The 20,552-nt window shown below is 38.8% G+C and overlaps 1 protein-coding gene across 2 annotated transcripts in view; it reads right to left on the bottom strand.

The window, feature by feature from the left end:
• lrp4 (low density lipoprotein receptor-related protein 4) overlaps positions 1-20,050 on the bottom strand; it is a 274,143-nt gene extending 254,093 nt beyond the window's left edge. For both annotated transcript variants that reach the window (XM_030130798.1, XM_030130799.1), the window contains exon 1: positions 19,661-20,050. In XM_030130798.1, coding sequence (XP_029986658.1) covers positions 19,661-19,724 — 64 coding nt within the window. In that variant the 5' untranslated portion in view covers positions 19,725-20,050. The remainder of the gene's footprint in view (positions 1-19,660) is intronic.
• Positions 20,051-20,552: the final 502 nt, after the last annotated feature.

The raw sequence follows: 20,552 nt of genomic DNA, 5'->3' as shown, positions 1-20,552 counted from the left end.
AGGGGAACACTCCCACACGAGGAAAAAAACTATATCTTTAAAAAAAGAAGAAAAAAAGAGAGGAGTAGATTATCTGACAGATTTCTTGTAGTTCACAGCTGACAGGAATTCCCCGCTGAAGTCTAAAAAGCTTGGAGTTGGTCTTCAAGCTTCGATTCACACTCGAAGAAACAATTCATCAAAAACAACCAAAACTATTTAATTCATCCATCAGTTCACTACTTTAATGACAAATCCATAACGTGAACATTACACTTTAGATCAGGGGTGTCAAACATATGGCCCACGGGCGAAAACTGACCTGCCAAAACGTCAAAACACAGTAATGCCTCGTCACAGAGCGAACTTTAATTGATTGCCATTCCACATCTATTTCAATATAAAGTCGCTCCTTGTTTTGGATAATCCCTTATGGTCCAACTAAAGCAAAAATGAATGTAAAAGAAAAAATGTGGGTCATTTAGCAACACTAATCTGTCAAATTGTCTCTAAAATGTCCCGTCAGAGAGATTTCAAATACCGTGTTTTGACCCCAGAGCATCCAATCTGGCCAGTGGGATGAATTTGTGAAGTGCAAAAATTCCACTGAAGATTTCAACAAAGGTGTCAAAGTTATTTTTGTTCAGGTTTCACAATCTGACCAATATGATCTCAGCTGGGTCAAACCAATAAAATATTATCATAACAAGTCAAAATGGTTCTCTTTGTTTTAGTGTAAAAAAGTAAAATTACATTTAAAAAAAATTACATTTACAAACTACCTTTTCACAAAAAAGGTGAATAAGATGAACAAATACGAACAACCTGAAATGTTCTAAGAAAATCTTACACCAATTATTTACATGTATTGATGGGATTAGTGGATCAACAGGTATTAAACATTTTAGTTCAGTAGATGGTTTTGGTCACCAGTGATATTTTGGGTCTTTATGGGTTAAAAACTGAGAAAAAGTTCTAAACATGTTCTCGCACGAGTCTCATATCAATACTGGATATATTTTTACACATGAACAAAATGTGTCTGTAGCACCGAGTACCACAAACTGCCAAGATTTAGCAGTTGGCTTTGAACGCCTCATGAGATTATTGGCTTTGCTTTGTAAGATTTTAACCAGAAAAGTTTCCGAAATCCATCCACATTTTACCAACTTTAGACTATATTGTGTTGAGAAAACGCTCTCGTGTGGCCTTTGATGCCCACACAAAAGTAAGAGCACTTCTCGGTTTGGTTTTTATTTGTAGAAAAGGCATCCATTTGTCCTGATCTTGATCATGGATTCTTTGAGGATCTTTGCGTCCATTTTCACAACAAATTACAGAAACTATTTCAAAACACGCTGCACAATAGCAGACCGAATCATGCTGCACAAACACACCACCAACACCTCCTCACAGCTCTGGAAATCCACCTAAAAACTGACACATGCAGTGATTTATAGATTGTTAAAACGAAGCTGAACAGAAAAGCAGCGAGAGCGTGATGCGCATTGAGCTGCAGATGTGTTTTTGGCGAACACTTGACGAGTCCTGCTGCGAATGATCAACTTTTCAGAGCTGTGTCTCCAGCAGTCGGTGGGTATATAACTTCTTTTTTTTTTTTTTTCGTGTGGTATTGTCTGTAAAGTGGAGGATAAGTCATGTCAGATACGAACAGAAAAGCAGCCCAGTGTGTGTGAGTCGAGTCGGTGGGCTGAGGAGGAATCATGTCGAGAAAAACAAAACCGCAGTCGAAGCTCTGACACCAATTAACAGAAAAAAAAAAGTCTCATCTCCGTGTTTCCATGCAGCTGCATAAAGAGCAGGCTGTTCTGTTTGGGAGCCGCCACCCCGCCGAGTAAGTCCATGACCTCGGCATCGTGAAGGAGGCCATGTCCAGTTAGTGAAGAAGGCCGTCTGTCTGTGTCTCTGCAGTTATTTATATCGTCAACGCCAATCTGTTTACTGCTCACGGAGGGCGGAGCGGGACAGACACGGCCCTCCCTGACCCCACCCCCACCCCGACAACATCCATCAAGAGACATTCCATCACAGGTGAGTTTTAGTATCACAGTAAACAACAGAGTGTATTTACAGTAAGAGAAGAAGACGATGAATGCAGCTCTACAGCGAAGGGGAGCACACACTTTCACACTTTCAGTTCCTGATTGTTGAGGAATTTATTATGAAAAAATTACCAATGTACCTGTATTTTATGGATTTAGATATTTCAGCTTCTACGGTGCAACATAATTAACCCTATAACACCAAACGTATCATATGTGATACATGAGTTTTGAAGCCCTCTACATGATCCGTGTGATATTCTTTGTTTTGAAAAACCTGATGTAGACAATTACATAAATGCAATACACAGATAATCCACCAGGGGGGAGGAATTCATTCACCAGAGGCCTTTCCCGTGACACTACAAGACTGTCATTAATGAGGAAAGACGAAGAACTTTGACAATTTTGAAAAGGAATTACCAATTTGATTGACATGTTTGTGTTATATTATGTTTTTGTTTGTTCAACAATGATAATATGTGAGCACTGAGACCTGATGTATCAAATATGATACAAAATTGAAACTCATACATGGAGATTGATATTTGAAAAAAACATTTTTTTCGTTGTTCAGAAGGACCAATAAAGGCTCCAGTTTCAAAGAACTGGAATTTTCTGTCAGTGATTTAATGGTTCAGGCTTTACAGGGTTAAAGGATCAAGGAAGGGTTCAAGTCTCAGATGAACACCATGATCCAGAACCAGTATTTATCTAGACCTGATAGAACCACACAGGTCATGATTAATTCGGAGAACCTTAGTCCAGATCTATTATGTGACGTTACAGACACCAACACCAGTTCAGACTTCACTAGGCAAAAATAGGACCCATGTCCCTGTATCTCAGCGGCATGTTCCATCAAGAATCAATACCAAGTTGAATTTGTGAGGTTGTCAGGTTCTGTTCTATGTTAGAGTCCTGTGGTCTGGATGTAGGAGAACAGATGGTACTTTCACTGGAGGAGAACTCAACTAATTCAATCAAAGTCCATATATGGCTTCTATCAGTGATCAATAGGAACTACATTGATATCTGTAACCATTTACATGGTATAAGCCATTAAAATATGGACTATTATAAAGAAAGGCCTGTTTTTTTTTTAATCATTGAAAAGTCAAAATTTCTAAAAACTGTGAACAAATTCTGTAGACCAGTAGTTTCAGAGAAGAATTTTGAAGAAATTCCTAACGAAGATGACAGTCACAGTGCCATCACATCAGCTCATGACCTATTGGCCAGAGAGCTAAAAATAGGAGTATAAATTTGAGCTAAATGTTGTGTATTTCCAGTGTTCTTCCCTCTACTCCACTCCATTTATGTGACAGCCTCAGTTCCCCTTCCTTCCTCCATGTTTCCCATTGAGTTTGTGGTGTTTTTGTGAAACACAAAGAATGAAGCGATTCATTTCACATTCTCTTCCCACTCACATAATAAAAAATACTGGGAATTGAATAATAATTGGAGTTTAAGACAGTGTTCCCACAAAAAGAGTCTCAGAACTTCTTAAAAAAGTTCAACTGACAATTTCATTGACACTGACATTTCATTTTATTCAGAAATAACAAATCCTTTTTATTATTTTTTTGTGTGTTGGGCTACTGGACAGTTGAGTTTCCCTGTGGGGATAAATAAAATGCATCTCGACTTGACTTGTCTAGTCTCATCCTCCACCTTATTTGAAAGGTTTGAGCTCAGTCCATGTGAATATTATGAATTTCTAAGCTTTACCTGCTGGGAATTGGATGTTTCAAGTTTCTATTTTCTACATAATACGTGGAAAAGTTTCATACTAGATACAAAATGCTCCAAACCGTTTGTCATTGGCAGATCCACCGCTGAAATCCAGATTCAGAAGCAAAGGGAAACATTTTCCTTTCATCAAGTGCAAAAAAAAAAAAAAAAAAAAACACTCCACAGACATTACTCTGTACAATGGAAGATTACAGTAAATAAACACAGAAACAGCCTTGTTTTTCAGCCGAGCAGGGCTAAAAGCTAAACAAACTCTTTAACATCCCTCTTGGATTTACTGTAAAATGGATTACAAAGCTGAAAGCAGGTTCTTCTGAGCTCGGGAAAGGTTGTTTTTGTAATTAAAGATGTGTATTTCTCAAAGGACAGCAACACAATGAACATATAGAACCACTAAACAGGTTATGAAGCAAAATGTATAACAGGGAATTTAATCCAAAAACATCAGCTATAATAACAAAACACTGACAGAGCCTTTTTGTGCTGCACAACAGCCTAATTGACAACACATACATACTACTACTTAACCTTAAAAGACCACAACTATTATTGTGGCAACTTCTGAATAACATTTTTTCTCTAAAAATCAACCTTTCCTATGTGATTTATCCCTATCTGCTGTTCATCATCATCTGCATTTTCCTATATTTAAAGGTGCCCTGCCACACAAAACCACTTTTACTTGTATTTTTTAAAATATATTCAGTCCATAGGTGTTTTATGTAGTGAATTTAAAAATGAACCTCTACCTCCTCTGTCTGCTATTGCCACTAAAAAGAAATAAGCAAAGAAATCAGGTCAATTATTAAAGCTGGTCATTGTGACATGTTAATGCTTGAGTTCATTAATATCCATGAGCTCGCCCGGGTGAGACCTCACCCACAGAATCTGTCTCCCTCAGTGACAGTTTTCGTATACAGCAAGCTGGGGCACTGTAAAGGGGGGGTGAACATGACAAATTTGGGGGTCCCATAGAGCAGTGGAGGGGGCCCAGTGGATACAGGTTAGAAGTTGAGAAAATTCCATGTAAGGTCCGCTGTACAAGAGAGGCATAGAAGCTGGGAGTTGGACATTCGAAGCATATTAAGTTTCATTTTCAGTTTCCGCCAGTCCCTCTAATTGTTGCACAGGGCTGAAAACCCAGGCTCTCATTGGCTAGCTGTTAGCCAATCAGAGTCGATCAGATTAACATTTATTTTTAATTATTTAACCTTTATTTAACCAGGAAGTCCCTTGAGAGGGAGACCTGGAATGTTGAATATTCATGAGAATTGGCGTAAATGGAGCTGAGTCTTCCAGCAGACTTTCTATATTACTTGAGAAAGGCTTGAAACTTGGTGACCAAGGCATTTTTTTCACAAAAAATGTTACAGAGTCCATGATAGAACTTCAGAGATGACCACAAAAGTAATAAAATATGTGTGGCAAGGCACCTTTATTTAATTGACCATTTAGATGTTCTTAAAACTGAAGATAAAGTGACTTTTCCAGTTAGGTATTTCATTAACTTTACATAAAAACTAGAAAAGCACTCGGAGAGCGTAGACCTCTGCCAAGGCAGATCAGTCGTCATCGTCATCCCCTCGATCACCACCAAAATTTAATCATTTGTTCCTTGTGCCAGTATCAACATTTCCTGAAATTTTCATCCAAATCTGTCCATAACTTTTTGAGTTATCTTGCTAATAAACAAACACACAAAGCAAAGTGATCACAATACTTCCTGGCAGAGGTAACAAGTGTGTCCATCCACTGTCATTGATCCAACTCTGTGGGTTTTACTGGTTAATCAATGTTGCAGCAGATGACGGTGTTTCCACGTTGACTAAGGAGCCTCTGAACATCCAAATGGGTCATATCCGATGACCATGAAAAGATGAATAACTGGATTTTACCTCAATTATTTACATATATTGACTGGTATGGTCATTCAGAAGTTATAGATTAGAAGATGCTTTTGGTCGCCAGTAGTTGTTTAGGGTTAAATTAAGTTTTTAAGAATATTTCCACTATGTCTATAGATGTTTTCCACAAATGTTCACCTATATACCATCTCACTTTCCTCAGTGACATTACTTGCATTCTTTCAACCTTTGATTTCATTAAACAACTTCTGTCGTAGCGATATAACTCTTCCGTCTGAGTCGCGGTGGGAACGCCAAGTCGCTCTGACAGAAGGATATTAATGATTAATCACTGTCTATTGAAACATAACACACTGCTTTCAACTCCTTTTGAAGAATGACTGCACACACCCTCCCAAAATGTGACAAGGGGACAACTGTCCGGCGCTGAGAAATAGTTTGGATGTTTCTATTGCCCGTGACGAAACTCCTCTCCAAACCATATGTTAGCGTGTGTGGCCCTCTGTGCACTTTTAACTCATTAGACATGCTGAAAATATGGACGCACAAATTCCCCCACGTCGCCTCTCGGCTCCACATAAAGACGGACACAACATGACATCAGACAAATGTCTTATTTTTGTGCCCGTACAAAGGGTCCTGTGATGTCTCGGGACTATACACAAGATTTAAGTGGATTATTTTTGATTCTCAGATGAAAAATGCTCAGTGAAAGTTGCGACATATGCAAAAATTACACCGACAAACAATAAAATCAAACTCACGGGGAATCAAATGTCACGGCGAGAGACTAAAAGAGACAACATCATCGTTCCAGAGTCGAGCGGCAGAGTGAAGCTGCTGCAGAATTAAGTTACTATGGATCTGTGTGTCCTTCAAAATGTCTTTGTGCCCCCCTACCCCCCCACCTACCCACCCACCTATCCCCATCCACAGCCCCCTCCTCCTGTGGCAGTGTTCAGACAGTGAGTCTCCAGCCCTGCTTATCTTTCTGTCCTCTACAGCAGACCCCCGCTGAGACAGGGAACCAGAGTTTATTACAGCCCCCAATAATCTGCAGCCCCTCCAGGAACTCACATTCATACAACATAGCCCAAAAAGAAAAAAAAAAAAAAAAAAAAAAAAGAAAATGAAGGAATGAGACGTCCTCGGCTGTACCAAACCTCTGCGGTGATATGGCCTAAATATCATGTCAGAGACTTTTTAAAAAGACACAAGACTGAAACGTCGGCTGCTGCGCGACAAGAAAAAAGGTTATTGTCAAAACAAACAGCGTCTCTGCGGCAGACAGACATTATTCATACCTGCAGATATTTATTTTCAATACTGCTGGACTTGAAAGTTTCTAAACATAACAAATACATCAGGCTGAATTTGCATTTAAAATATGCAACACTAATATTTCTATTTGATGGACTGGGGCAGCCTTAAAAAAAAGAAAAAAAAAAAGAAGAAAAAAAAAGAAAAACACTGGGATTGTATATTTGATTTAGCTTCTATAAAAAGCTAATGCAGGCAGAAAACACAGTAAATGTAATGCTGTTTTTGTCCTGGTTCGGTTTTAGGTGATACACTGCAGAAACGGAAGTAAAAACTGGAAATAAATCAATTAATCAGCAGCAAAATGACATTTTGCAAACAAGTCCAACACTGTCTGATAGTGAATACATGATTTCTAAACTGGTATTAGTGACTTTGACAAAACATAAAAGATGAAAATAATAACAATAACCATATTAACTACATTTTTGATAATTTGTTTGATTTTCAGCTCTGGATTCATTTATTTGATTGATTTATTCATCCAGGTATGTACTAATCTGATTTAGACGTTACAATTCAACTTAGATTGTGATAAAGTCCACTGATTTGTAATAAAAACACAGTAAAACTAAATTTCTTTCTACTCCTGTGGTATCAAGTAAATAAATCAGAGGATAAATAATAATAATAATAATAATAATAATAATAATATCCAGGATCAAGAACCAGCTCCAGATTTCCAGGAATAGAGGTTTCACTGAGACATGCATTTCTAACTTTTGCATAATTCAGTCATGGTGAACTGCAGGGAGCATTTTACAGTCCATAAAGGTTACACTTATCTGCGAGGAGCTGCCTAGATGATGCCATTTATTACATGTGAAAAGAGACGCTTCTATTTCCACCCTGGACGATGGCTGACTGCAGCAAACGCCACGGGGTTTGGCTTACCTTGAGTAAAAAGGTAACAACGCAGCAAAATACAGCACCTGCTCTAAGAAAGAAAGTCTCGGAAAGGGTTATATGTAAGGTACCAGAACATAGTAAAGACTGAAGACCACAGACGAATCAATGCTATGTATCTATAAGTCTGAAAAGTCAGTGTTTAGATGCATCTGGATAATGGCATCATCAAGTTTTCTCCTTGAAACACAAACTCAATCAAAAAAATAAGTGTCTTACAATGTTCATGTGCTGCATCAGCTAATAGCTTACATTATAGCACTGTTAGCTTAGCTCGGAAAAAGGTACATCCCTCCACCTTCAGAAATGAAACTACACTAATACTTTTCTTTTTTCTTTTGTCTGAACAAAAGAAAAGTGTAATTACATTAACAGAAAACAAACTCAATGTCATTAGCCTTGAAACTCCACTAGCTTTGGCTACAATAAGCGAGTAAAGTTGATAGAAAGATGCACTATATGGACCAAAGTATTGGGACACATTGAAGTCAGGTGTTTCTTTTCTAACAGGGATCTGGGATACAAAACAATAATGACAAATGACATCATATAATTTTATATTAGGAGTTTGATTTATATGGTTATCTTTGCTTCCAAAATGCCCCAGAGATGGTTTTTACTTCATTTCTCTCAACATTAATTTTGTTTAAGTTATCTTTCTAATCCATTACTATGATTTTAAATGTTCGACCTCTAAATTTCTAAAATATTTTCCGTGCTCTGACTTTAAATAATAATTTTCAACCACAACTAACCACCTACTTTCTTCACATCTCACTGTGGAAGAAAAATCTCCCGTTAAACTTTAGAGAAATACTGACATTTATATCTCAAATCAGCATGAACAGAACATCTTACAGTGGTAGACATGTGTCCAAATACTTTTGGCCATATAGTTTATAAACATCAATTTCAAACTAACCAATGCAATGATATTTATCACAACATAAAACTATACTAATACATTTGTCATTATTATTTTGTAGTCCAGACCCCTGTTAGAAAAGAAACGTCTGAATTCAACATGTCCCAATACTTTTGTCCATATAGTGACACAAACCCCGTCCTAAATACGTGGCACATAAATGTCAAAACAAGGACTTGCTGATTCCATCTTCAGTGAAAGGTTCTGAAAACACCCAGGATGCATTCCTATCTGATCACTGGTGGTGGTCTGGGATGCATTTGTTCACTTTCTGCTAGTCTGAATAGATGTGTGTCCTGGGACGCGTTGAAGGACTGTGCCTGCTGACGTGAACAACAACGGTGTCATACTGAAGTGTTTTACAGCCTGAAATTTTCCAAAATCCATTAATACAAAGATGGATTATGAAAGGTTGATGGGTGCGGAGCTGCCTGAGCATCCAGAGACTCATCCTCGACACACATCTGGACATTTGTTTGCAGACTCACTTACAGCTGGACACTTCTGTTCAGATATGTCAAGACAGATGTTCAGGGAAGATCTGAACAGAGCTGTTGACTTGTGCTTTTCAACCGGCATCATCACAGACAAAAATGGAAAAAACAAAATTCAAGTGAGACCATGAAATATGATGACTTTGGAAATTATTCCTGATGTTGTTGTAATCAAAGTTGTTCTTGTAATCATGATACTTTAGGAAAATGATTATGTTTGCTGCTCTGGGCAATGAAACTGAAGTATCTCATAGCAATTCTGACATGCCTTAATTCTTTCTACTGATGTGTTTAAATCAACATGCTAAATGAGCTTCGAATTTCACAAATTTAATATTACTTTTACACAAATAATGCAGATGGGTTGTGATTTCTCCAGTGTCGCTGGAGCAGGGGTGTCAAACTCATTTCAGTTCAGGTTCCGTATTCAGACCAATATGATCTCAAATGGGTCAGACTAATAAAATCTATATAATAATACTGGAAGTTTTCAGAGCGTGTGTGTGTGTGTGTGTGTGTGTGTGTATGTGTCTGCACAGTTCTGAGGAGCTGATTCACTTTTAACTGGCCAATTTGGTACCTGCATTTGAGGAATAGCCCCATCTCCACATTAAATATCTTGGCAAGTTGATAAGATCAATATTTTGGGGGATATTACTCATTTTGGAAGACAATAGCCTTATAGTCACGTTGCTCGGTTGACCAGAAGTGCAGTGCCGTGCTGCATGATGGGAAATTAAGTTAAAAACAGGAATGACGCATTTACTAGTTGGGGAATCATGGGTCAACGTGCTAGTAATAAATAAATAATGTCAACCCCATTTTTTTTTTTTATGTTTTAGAGTGAAAAAAGTGAAAGTATATTATGAAAATGTTTGCATCTACAAATTATTCTTTAAAAAATGTCAATAACATGAACAACTAGAAGCACTCGGAGAGCGCAGACCTCCGCCAAGGCTGATCAGTGGCCCCCCCCGTGGGCCCCCCCACCCCCGATCACCACCAAAATTTAATAATTTCTTCCTTATCCCATTTCCAACAAACCCTGAGAATTTCATCCAAATCTGTCCATAACTTTTTTAGTTATGTTGCACACTAACGGACAGACAAACAAACAGACAAACAAACAAACCCTGGCAAAAACATAACCTCCTTGGCGGAGGTAACCATGAGCAACCTGAAGTGCAATTTTAAATAATATTATGTCTCAGTTTATCATTTACATGTATATTGCAACTTATAGATCACAGTGGATCTACAAATACACAAAACATTTAGTAACAGTTGAAATATTGGTAAAACTACTCTTCTTTTAAGACATTTCAGGTTGTTCATATCTGGTTTATAGTTTATTATGATTGTATTTTACTGGTCTGACCTGAGTTTGAATAGGTCTGTATGTGGAAGCTGGACTAAAATGAGTTTGACACCCTTGATTGTCTTGGGTGTAATTTTCGTACTTCACATATTCGTCCCAGGGGCAGAATTGGACCCTTTGACGGGCCGGTTTTGGCCCCTGCCCTCGAGTGTGTCCTCGTGTTCTTTTCTACCAGTGGATCACTTTCGATTTCTGCCAGTGGTCGGTTTTGTTTGTTTGCTCGTGCGCTCTTAAAGCTGACATCTGTGACATATATTAGCGCTGTGAACATAATTGAAACGGGCCCCGGGGCCTTGGCATCATGTTCTGAAACCAGAAACGGCCCCAAAGACGAGAGCGCCGGGGGTCTCTCGCTGAGGAGGCCGGCCTCGTACGGACTCAGCCAGGTGATTTATAGGGAGGTGGAGGAGGAACATGAGGAGCAGAGAGGAGGTGGTGGGGGGGGGGGGGGGGGGTCTGAGGTCTGACATTTATCCATATGAGAATGTTGAAGCAGGGGGGAGGAGGAGGGGAGGGAGGGGGTCTGGGAATGGAGTAATCACAGGTTAGCTCCACGGCTACCTTGGAGGTGCAATTCCATCCCTTCAGCACAGACATACAAAGCACTGAGGGGGTATCAGGTAGCCCACTCTGCCTCCCCCCAGTGAAAGCAAAAGCCTGGCCGACACCAACCCAACCAGCTCGACCAGGGAGGACACACACACACACACGTACAATCACACACTTATCCAACAGACGACACGTCTCAGATCATTACAGACTCTGGAAAGTTGACGTGAAAGAGTGAAAATACATCTGACATCGAAGTCGACTGATTCTGCATCAACAAAGATCAGACCGATAGTGAACAACTAGTTTACAAAAAGACAGTTTACAGTTTTGACCATCTCTCAATGTTGTAGGTGTGGCTTCAAAACACAGGGCTGAAACTCCTTAACAACGCTAAAAAGTTTGTTAGTCTGGTAGGTAATTAATTTGGCTAAGGGGATACAATCTAGTTAAGCTAGCATGATGGAAAATATTCACCGGTCAAACATAAGCAAACGATAATTTCAGAGATTTTTAAGGTCAATCTGGATGACATCATTTTTTTTTTTTTTTTATCAAAACTATTTATACTTTATTGGCAGTTATAAATTCAATATCAGTCAATTTTTTCCCCCAAAGGAAAGAGAAAAAAAGAGTTTACGGATATGAAACTATTCAAGAAAAATAAACACAAAGTACTGCAGTATATATTTAAGAGGTGCAACTACAGTGTAAGTTTGGTTTGATGGATAAAAAACTCCTACGAACATTAGCTAGCTTAGCGCATAGCTGTTAGTGAACAAAGATGGTTGAAATCTTAGTTATCAGTTATGTTTTAAAGGTGTTTCTGTAAACAGATTTCAGATTCTACCTCGTCTTTTACTTTACTCTATTTTTATCACTTCATCACTTTCTTGAATCTAGAGGTTGTTTCTTATAGCTCTAATCCTCATTGGTCAAAGACTTGTTGACATGAGTTTTCAATGTTATGACAGTGACTCACTACTCCCTCTAGTGGTGATACACCTTTAAAGTGACATGTTGACCATTGGCTGGAATGCACTGACAACTTTAGCATTTATTCTAAACCAGGGGTGTCCAATCCTGGTCCTCGAGGGCCGGTATCCTCCATGTTTTAGATGTATCCCTCTTCCAGCACACCTGATTCAAACGACAAGCCTATTATCAAACTCTGCAAAAGCCTGAAAACCACCATCATGTGTGCTGGAAGAGGAAAATATCTAAAACATGCAGGATAACGGCCCTCGAGGACCAGGATTGGACACCCCTGAAGAGATAATTTAACAGTAAAAATACAACTTTCATTCAAGTTAGCGAGTTGTGTTCTATTTGAGGCACAACAGAAACATTAATAACACTGGTTGCTGACAGATACATTTTAATAACTGTGGTTTAACTGTCTTTAGTGGCTTATCTCAGAGCAAATGAAGGCGTCTGTTTTCCTTTATTTAATCTAATATTATATAGCGTATGTGGCTCTCAAATGCACACTGTAGTCCTTCCAGTCTGTTCGTCTCAGATATTACTGAACTACTAATCCATTAATTTGCTTTACTTCTTCTGTGTAGAAGTGACTTCAAAATATTCAGCTGAGTGAATATTTCCACACTGTTTCATCTCTCCTCTTGAGTTTTTGGTTTCAGAAAAGCAAAAAAATACAATGACACCTCCCACTAAATCCAAATATATATGGTGTTGGTTCCTTATTTTTACAGTTTTGCTACTTTCACTTCTTATGAAGGCTTGACACTGAATAATGGCTGATCTAGAGACTTAGCAAAGGAGCCAATTCACCACTAATATCAGAAACTAAAATATTAATGCTCGGAATTAGTACTGGATCTCATTTGTAATACTCAGATACTTAATACTATATACAAGATATAGACAAGAAGATTAACGACATGGTTAGAAGACTATTGTGTACTTGGATTTCCAGTGGTTTTCACTTTCACAAAACAGTCACCAGAGTGGAAGGTGAAAGTGCCAAAACAATCAAATGCTGCAGGAATGAATACTGAGGAGGCCTGTTTCATAGACCTGATCCACATCCACTTCCTCCCCGATGGCCATTCCCGGTCCGAGAGAAGGTCTCGCCGCCTGTGGAGTGGAATCTGTACCAAAAACAACTCATGGTGAGCAATAAATCTGTCTCTACGCCGAGTTATTCGGAAATATCAACATTGCAACACCATTAATACCAACACAATTACTCTGAGGGCACTTAATCAAATGTGGTGTTGGGGCTATTTTGCAAGACAACGTCATAAATTTACATTGTAATGCATGCTGGGTACGCAAAACCACGCCTGCGGGCTTTCAGAAAAGGACAACAGAGAGAGAGAGTGTGATGGTTGAGGATGAGGAGGGCAGCGTCAGGGGACTAATCAATCCACCGAGGGGATTGAGGAACCAGAGAAGGGCACCGAGCAGAGCCGACACCACAAAAAAACTCAACGCCTTCACTCTCATCTCAGGGAACGTGAGATGTCTGCAGAAAAACTACACACAAACATGACTAAGGCTGAGCTATCAATTTTTCCGGTGGTGTTACATCTTTTTCTTGTTTTAAGTTTTACAGGTTTTTACTAAATAAGACACTCGGAATGTACATCAATAAGAGATTTAGGATGTTGAACATACAAGAAAACTCGAAGGCTTCATCTTTAAAATGACAACAAAACACATTAGTTACTCGAGTAATGCCAATGCCATTTTACATCATAAAAAAACTCATTCAGAGCCCCCCCTACACAATTATTTTGTAACACATAATTAATTTTCTGATTTGTGGTTTCAAGAGGATTCTAAAAATGCAAGATGACTGAAAAGATGTTGGGATATGGAACTCGTGATCATCAGTTTTCCGATGTTTTTTGTGTCCTAAGTTGTACATTTCTAGTAAATAAATAGATAAATATCTGAAGAAAAGAGTCAGTTAAACTTTCCTGACATTATCAAACTTAAAAAACTGGATTCAAAGACAAACTGACTTTGTTTTGTTGATTACAGTGATATTTATTGTACCCGATAGGCAACTCACATGTGATCAGAGTACAGGGTAAAACCATCAAACTCGGTATTTCTTCCTACTCCCATTCATAGACATGACTTTGTTCACATATTACAAGTGTTTGCTTCTTGTTTACCGTTTATTTTTGTCTGTGCTTTTACTTTTATGAGAAAAGTTCAAAATAAATTAAACCTGACCGGGCAGGAAAATAAATAACAGAGAACCAGTTTAGATTTTAACAACAGGCAGAAAAATGAACAAAAACACTTTGCTTAAGACCAGTTACATGTGTCATGTGACCAGAAATGACTCAACAGGACAACAAAATACATGTGACGAGTAAATGTATGAGGAAATGACATTAGTAACATTACAAGAGCTTGAGAATAGAGACTGAACTATGACATAAAACAGTGGATTTATGCATAATTTTCTTGTTTAGCTTATTGGTCATTACTTTCATATTGATGCCATTTTTCATTTCCAATGGGTTTAAGCATTAATTAAACAGTATTCACAGTTTCCCTACCATTCAAACACTTTGCTTCAGCACCTAATTGTTTTTCATAGAACTAGAGCTGAACAAAAAGGGAGTTTTCTACCATACTTTTAAAGTCAGTTATGCTCATATAGGAACCGTCATACATTTTACTTGTTTCTACCCTGTTGCCCATAAAGCTGAAATGATTTTGTTGTCAGACAGATTCCTCCTTTTACTCCTATTCATACACATCAGTAATGACCTTTGACCAGGTGTAACGATCACATACTGAGCCCCAGTTACACTTTATCAAGAATAAATCACATTTTCACAACCATTTCATGAGAAGAGGTGAAAACATTTTAATCCAGCTTTATGGGTAATAGTGAAGTTAGATATTGTTGAATGGCGTCACTGGTGTAAACTCTTCTGCACAATGTTTAGTTGTATATTATCAGAGGGAAGTGGACTCTGTGTGTGTGTGTCTCGGGCATCACACTAAATCCATACTGAGCTGACTGCTGTAGTTTGTCATACTTATGTATTTTTGGCCAAGGAAGAGACTAGTGAAAACAGCAAGTAGATAGAGCCAATATTTTGGAAGATAGTCATGATTTTGAAATACAATAGCCTTACAAATGCCCAGAATCATAGAATCGTCACTGAAGTGGGTTACCTAGCAACAGATAAGCAATAGGGCTACTTTGCCATGGTGTCAAATTTCATGTGTAGAAACAGACATGCCAGCTGAGAGGTTATTTAACTGAAAATGCCAGTGGACAGTAAAGGAATGAACTGCATCAGAGGATCTAGAACCTGTGGTTCCCCACGGGTCAACGCGCTGGTTCATATAAAATCCACAATAATCTGAAGGATCTAAAGCAGGGGTGTCAAACTCATTTTAGTTCAGGGGACACATTAAGACAAATTTGATCTGAAGTGGGCCAGAGCAGTGAAATAATAACATAATATAGAAATAATGTCAACTTCAAACTTTCCTCAATGTTTTAGAGCGAAAAAAGTAACATTTTGTGATGAAATTGTTCACATCTACCAACTATCCTTTAAAACAGTGTGATTAACATCAACAAACTGAAATTTCTTAAGAAAACTAAGTGCAATTTTAACAATATTACGTCTCAGTTTATCATTTACACATGTGAATTACAACTTACAGATCAAAGTGGATCTGCAAATACACAAAGCATTTAATAACAGACAGAATATTGGTAAACCTGCACTTCAGACATTTCTAAAATGTTCATATTTATTCAGGTTATTCATGATTTTGTGAAATGATAGCTTGTTTTAGCGTAAATTAAGTAAAATGACATGAAAATATTTACATTTACGAAGAGAAAGATAAGGAATTGTGAAAATTTATAGGTTTTTATGATAGTATTTTATTGATCCAACCCACTTGAGATTAAATTGGTCTGTATGTAGAACCTGAACTAAAATGATTAATATCTTAAGTGTAATTTTTGCATTTCACAAATTCCTCCAACAGGCCATACTGGACCATTTGGCGGGTGGATTTGGCCCCTGGGCTGCATGTTTGAAACCTCTGATCTAAAGGTTTTTTATTCATAATAAATGAGTGTAATTACCTGCTACTCCAGTGTTTGTGCTTTCTTTAAATAAATGCTGTAAGAGTAATAGTGTAAGAAGCAGATTGCAGTCAGGTAATAACCTTTATCGGGGGTATTTAATGATTCCCCCATTGCAGGGCCAAACAGAAAACCAGTGAAAACCAGAAAATTGACTGAATGCATGGAATAAAACCCTAAAGTCAGACAAACCAGAGCCAACAAACTAAAAGTGAGCGTGTGCCTGAGCTGCTTTAGTCGTCGTGATCTGTAAGAGGCTGTGATGTCCACGGTGGAGCAGCAGAACCTCTGAGCCGTGGAGCTGCTGATCAATACTTGATTAGTAAATGAGGAGGGTCCTGAGAGGGTGACTGAGCGGGGGTGGGGTGGGGTAGGGGGTGGGGGGGGTGTCTTGTCCCAGAGTACATCATTAAACTGAATAACACACTCTCCAACATGCTATTAGTCCGGCTCAGCCCATTACTGCAGGGCCACTACACTGTGCTGAAAAGGCAGTGTGACCTCACACACTCTGGAAACACACTCGCTTAGAGAAGACACACACTCGCAGTAGAGTAATAAATCGCAGCCTTAGGTCATCTACTGTCGGCTGAGGCTGACGGCTGGCCTTTATAATGCCTTTTACTGTACACAGTTTAGGAATTACAGCCTTTATTCCTCTGTGAGAATCCTTAATGTGTGTCTTATAAAACAACTTCCAACCATTATGTCACTTATGAGGAAAGTTTTAAACCCTGAACAAACTGGAATTTTTACTTTGAACTTTTTTTTTTATAAAGCCAATTAATTGTTCAAAGATATATATACAGGTTTGATCCCAGAGTTTCCCCGACCACTGGATGGCTGTGGTGGAAGTCCCTGTGTTTAAGAGTCCTCAAATGTTGTCATTAGTGTGGCTCCGACTGTCAGTGTCACATGACTGGTGTTTCAGAGGCTGCTTTCCACCCAGACCAAAATAAAATAATGAGCAGGGAAAGTGTTATATTTAGAACTCCTAGAATAAAAGGGTCCAATATACAGATCCTAAATTAAATATTGGAATGGAACTTCATCTATGTGCCCAGAAAAAGAAACATGCGTCACAAAAGCAGCATTAGTAGAGCTATACATTGAACAGCACAATGGAAAAAGCCAACAGCAGCGGCTTAGAGTCGATGTGTTTAAGACATGATACAGGCCTGACAGAGTTAATTGCTTTATGACAGAACAAGTCCATAATCAAACAAGAGCGACCCCCACTGCAGATAAAGAGGGAGGCGGAGGAGGGAACGTTGATAACTACGTCTGAAAGGATGAAAGACCCGACTATAAATAGGAGGTTGATGATCCGCGGGGGGAGGCGGAGGGGCTGGGCTTTTGTTTTCAATTGGATATTGAATCTTATCTGGTTGACATTTTGGAGGCAGTCTCCTGGTGACATTTAGGAGTCACTGCTACCTCTGTTTGAGGTCCAAACAGCCAATTACAGATGTAATTTCTGCTACACTGCCGGGTAAATCGTTTCATGTCATGTCAGAGGCCACGGCACCTGTGTGTCAGTCCGTGTGTGTGCGTGACGCCGCACTGCGTGTGTCTGAGTGTGTTTAGAAATAGCTTCAGTGGGTCCTTGCATTCCAGCGGCTGTTCTAACATGTTGTAAATACAAGGTGTTAGAGAAAACATAGGAAGGGGGTGGTGGAAATCACTCAGACCTATTACCAGTGCTGCTGCTGCTGGTGCTGGGGAGGTTGGGGGGGGGGGGGGGCACAGGATGTAGGTTATCATAGATAAACAACTCTGTTCACCTGCAATCACAGATTAATGACGGCCTTTAAAACTGAATGGAAAGTAATGGATGCATGATCCGGCAAATCAGTCCTAAGTCACTCAGAAGCAACGAACTGCATCTTTATGTAACTGGACAGATCTCTCTACCACATTACATCACATGAAATGCCACCAAATCAATTCTTATTGTATGTCAAATAACAACAGGTACGACATTCCATGTGCTACCCAGGGTTTTACTAATGCATCAGATGAAATTATTGGAAATCTGCTATATACTGCAGAAAATATGATATTTAACATCTTAAACCTGTATAAATGAGGCCAAACATCATGTCTAAATGTCAAAATACAACTAAAAGTGACATTCATAAGCTCTGGAGTAGTTATTAATGAAAAGAATCTCATATATTAGCATAAATCAGATGCAGAATACACTACTTCATTGACCACATAGTCCATCTACCTCTGCCTGCAGCCACCTGAACTATTTCACTAACAAAAACACAGCTAAAAACCAACAAATCCACAAGCTCAGTGAATAAAATCATTCAGACAAGTATGTTGACATACATGAGTCAGAAAAAGACTTGCATGTTTTCCCTTTGACACCATTCATTTCCTGCAAAATACAACTCTACCACTACTCTAATTAACACGAGTGCAAGTAAAAGCAACAAATTCACAACCTGCATGAATCAAATCAGTCAACACCTGCAAAGGAATCATCAAATGCGTAAATCAGTTAAATACATAAGGCAGAAGATACAGTGTGAGGAACTAGAAGGAACACACATGCATGCTGTCATGCAAGATTTCCTGGAAAAAAAAAAAGAAACATATGCACACGTTTTTCACTACAATTAATACAACCAAAGAAAAGCATCATTAAGTAACAAAACCAGATTAAAACCCATAAAATGACACAAAAAAAATCTATCAGTATTTTACAGTAAAGGCTGGAAAAGTCTTCAAAGGGACCATAATAATGCATCAGCCAGGGTTTTATCCATGCATCACACATAAGGTAGATGTCAGAGAGTTATCAGGCACAAACAAACGCCAAAGCACCAAAATATACAACTCCTTTTACTCCACCTATGCAAGTCAGGTCAGATAATGCAACAGAGAAACAGATCCACCGGCTGCATGAATACACTCATTCACACAAGCACGTTGTCATTCAAGATTTAGAAAAAGAATGACACATATTTGACTCTCCTGCAAAACACACCTACTCCAGGTAATATAGGTACATAAACTAACCCAAATCTAGGCTAAAAACATAAAAGAGCTCACACAATCAGAATGTACATGCACTGGTTCTATTTTAACCACCTGGCAAAGAATTGCTTTCCCAGGAGGGGAAACTTGCTGCAGTGTTTATCTGGGTATAATAGTGTAAATCACAGAACAGATAAAAAAAAAAAAAAAAAGAAAAAAAGAAGAAGGAGGAGGAGGTAGAAGTGTTAAAAAAAAAAAATCTCGGTTCCCTTCCACCCAAACACACTCACATGCGGCTCAAAGTGTGCTTTAAAGCGGCCGTTTTTCCTACCTGGACTCCGGCTGAGCTGTAAAGTTACCAGGGCTCCCCACCACAGCACCGCGGACAGATGCATCTTGGACCCCGCGTTTCACTCTCACTTCTCCGGAGCGTCCTTTCCCAGCGTCCCCTCTCCCTCTTCTTCTTCTTCTTCTTCTACTACTACTCTTTTTCTTCTTCTTCTTCTTCTTCTTTAGATAAATATCAGCGGGTTTTTTTTTTTTTGCTAACACCAAAAAAAAAACAACTACACGCTCCGGGTCTTACGTTAGCCTCATACCGTGACTGACTTTTCGTCCCCTTTTCTCATTCACCGACCTCCTCCTCCGCCTCCTCCTCCTCTTGTGTGCGATAACGCGACAAAACCGGGATTAAAAAGTTAACTCAAGAGAGGAGCAGCTCGGCTCCGCTCTCCAACATGTTGTGCTCCGGAGTCCGACGCCGACTCGACCAAAAGGAGCTGTGGACTGTACCAAGTCTCAACGGAGGGGGGTGTTAACTGTTCCCACCTCAGCATTCTTAGTGTTAGCTTACTTTAAAACAATCATAGAGTCATTTCCTACTAGTTCGCCGCCTATAGTACAAACTTCTGACATACTTTTCCATTTTATTATTTTTTTTCTGTATACACCCACTCTCCGCTTTCCCTTTCTCCCCCATCTCGCACGAATCGACTCGTCCACAGTCTCCCGTTGTGTCATCTCTGAACTTCAGTGTGTTTATAACAGGAGCTCAGCCAAAATAAGAAAGTCAGAAAAAGTACTTATTTTAAACATGATACTAACAATCTAGAATTTATTGTAAATTCTTTCATATTATTTGGAAAATTTCATACTTAAAAACAAATATACTAAAACACTCCCAAATTTTAAAATCTTCCTATTAGAATTTGGAAATGATATTA

This window comes from Sphaeramia orbicularis, chromosome 3 (assembly GCF_902148855.1).
Source record: "Sphaeramia orbicularis chromosome 3, fSphaOr1.1, whole genome shotgun sequence".
Taxonomy (NCBI): domain Eukaryota; kingdom Metazoa; phylum Chordata; class Actinopteri; order Kurtiformes; family Apogonidae; genus Sphaeramia; species Sphaeramia orbicularis.
Note: the sequence above shows the minus strand (reverse complement) of the source record. Positions and strands in the feature narration are given on the sequence as shown.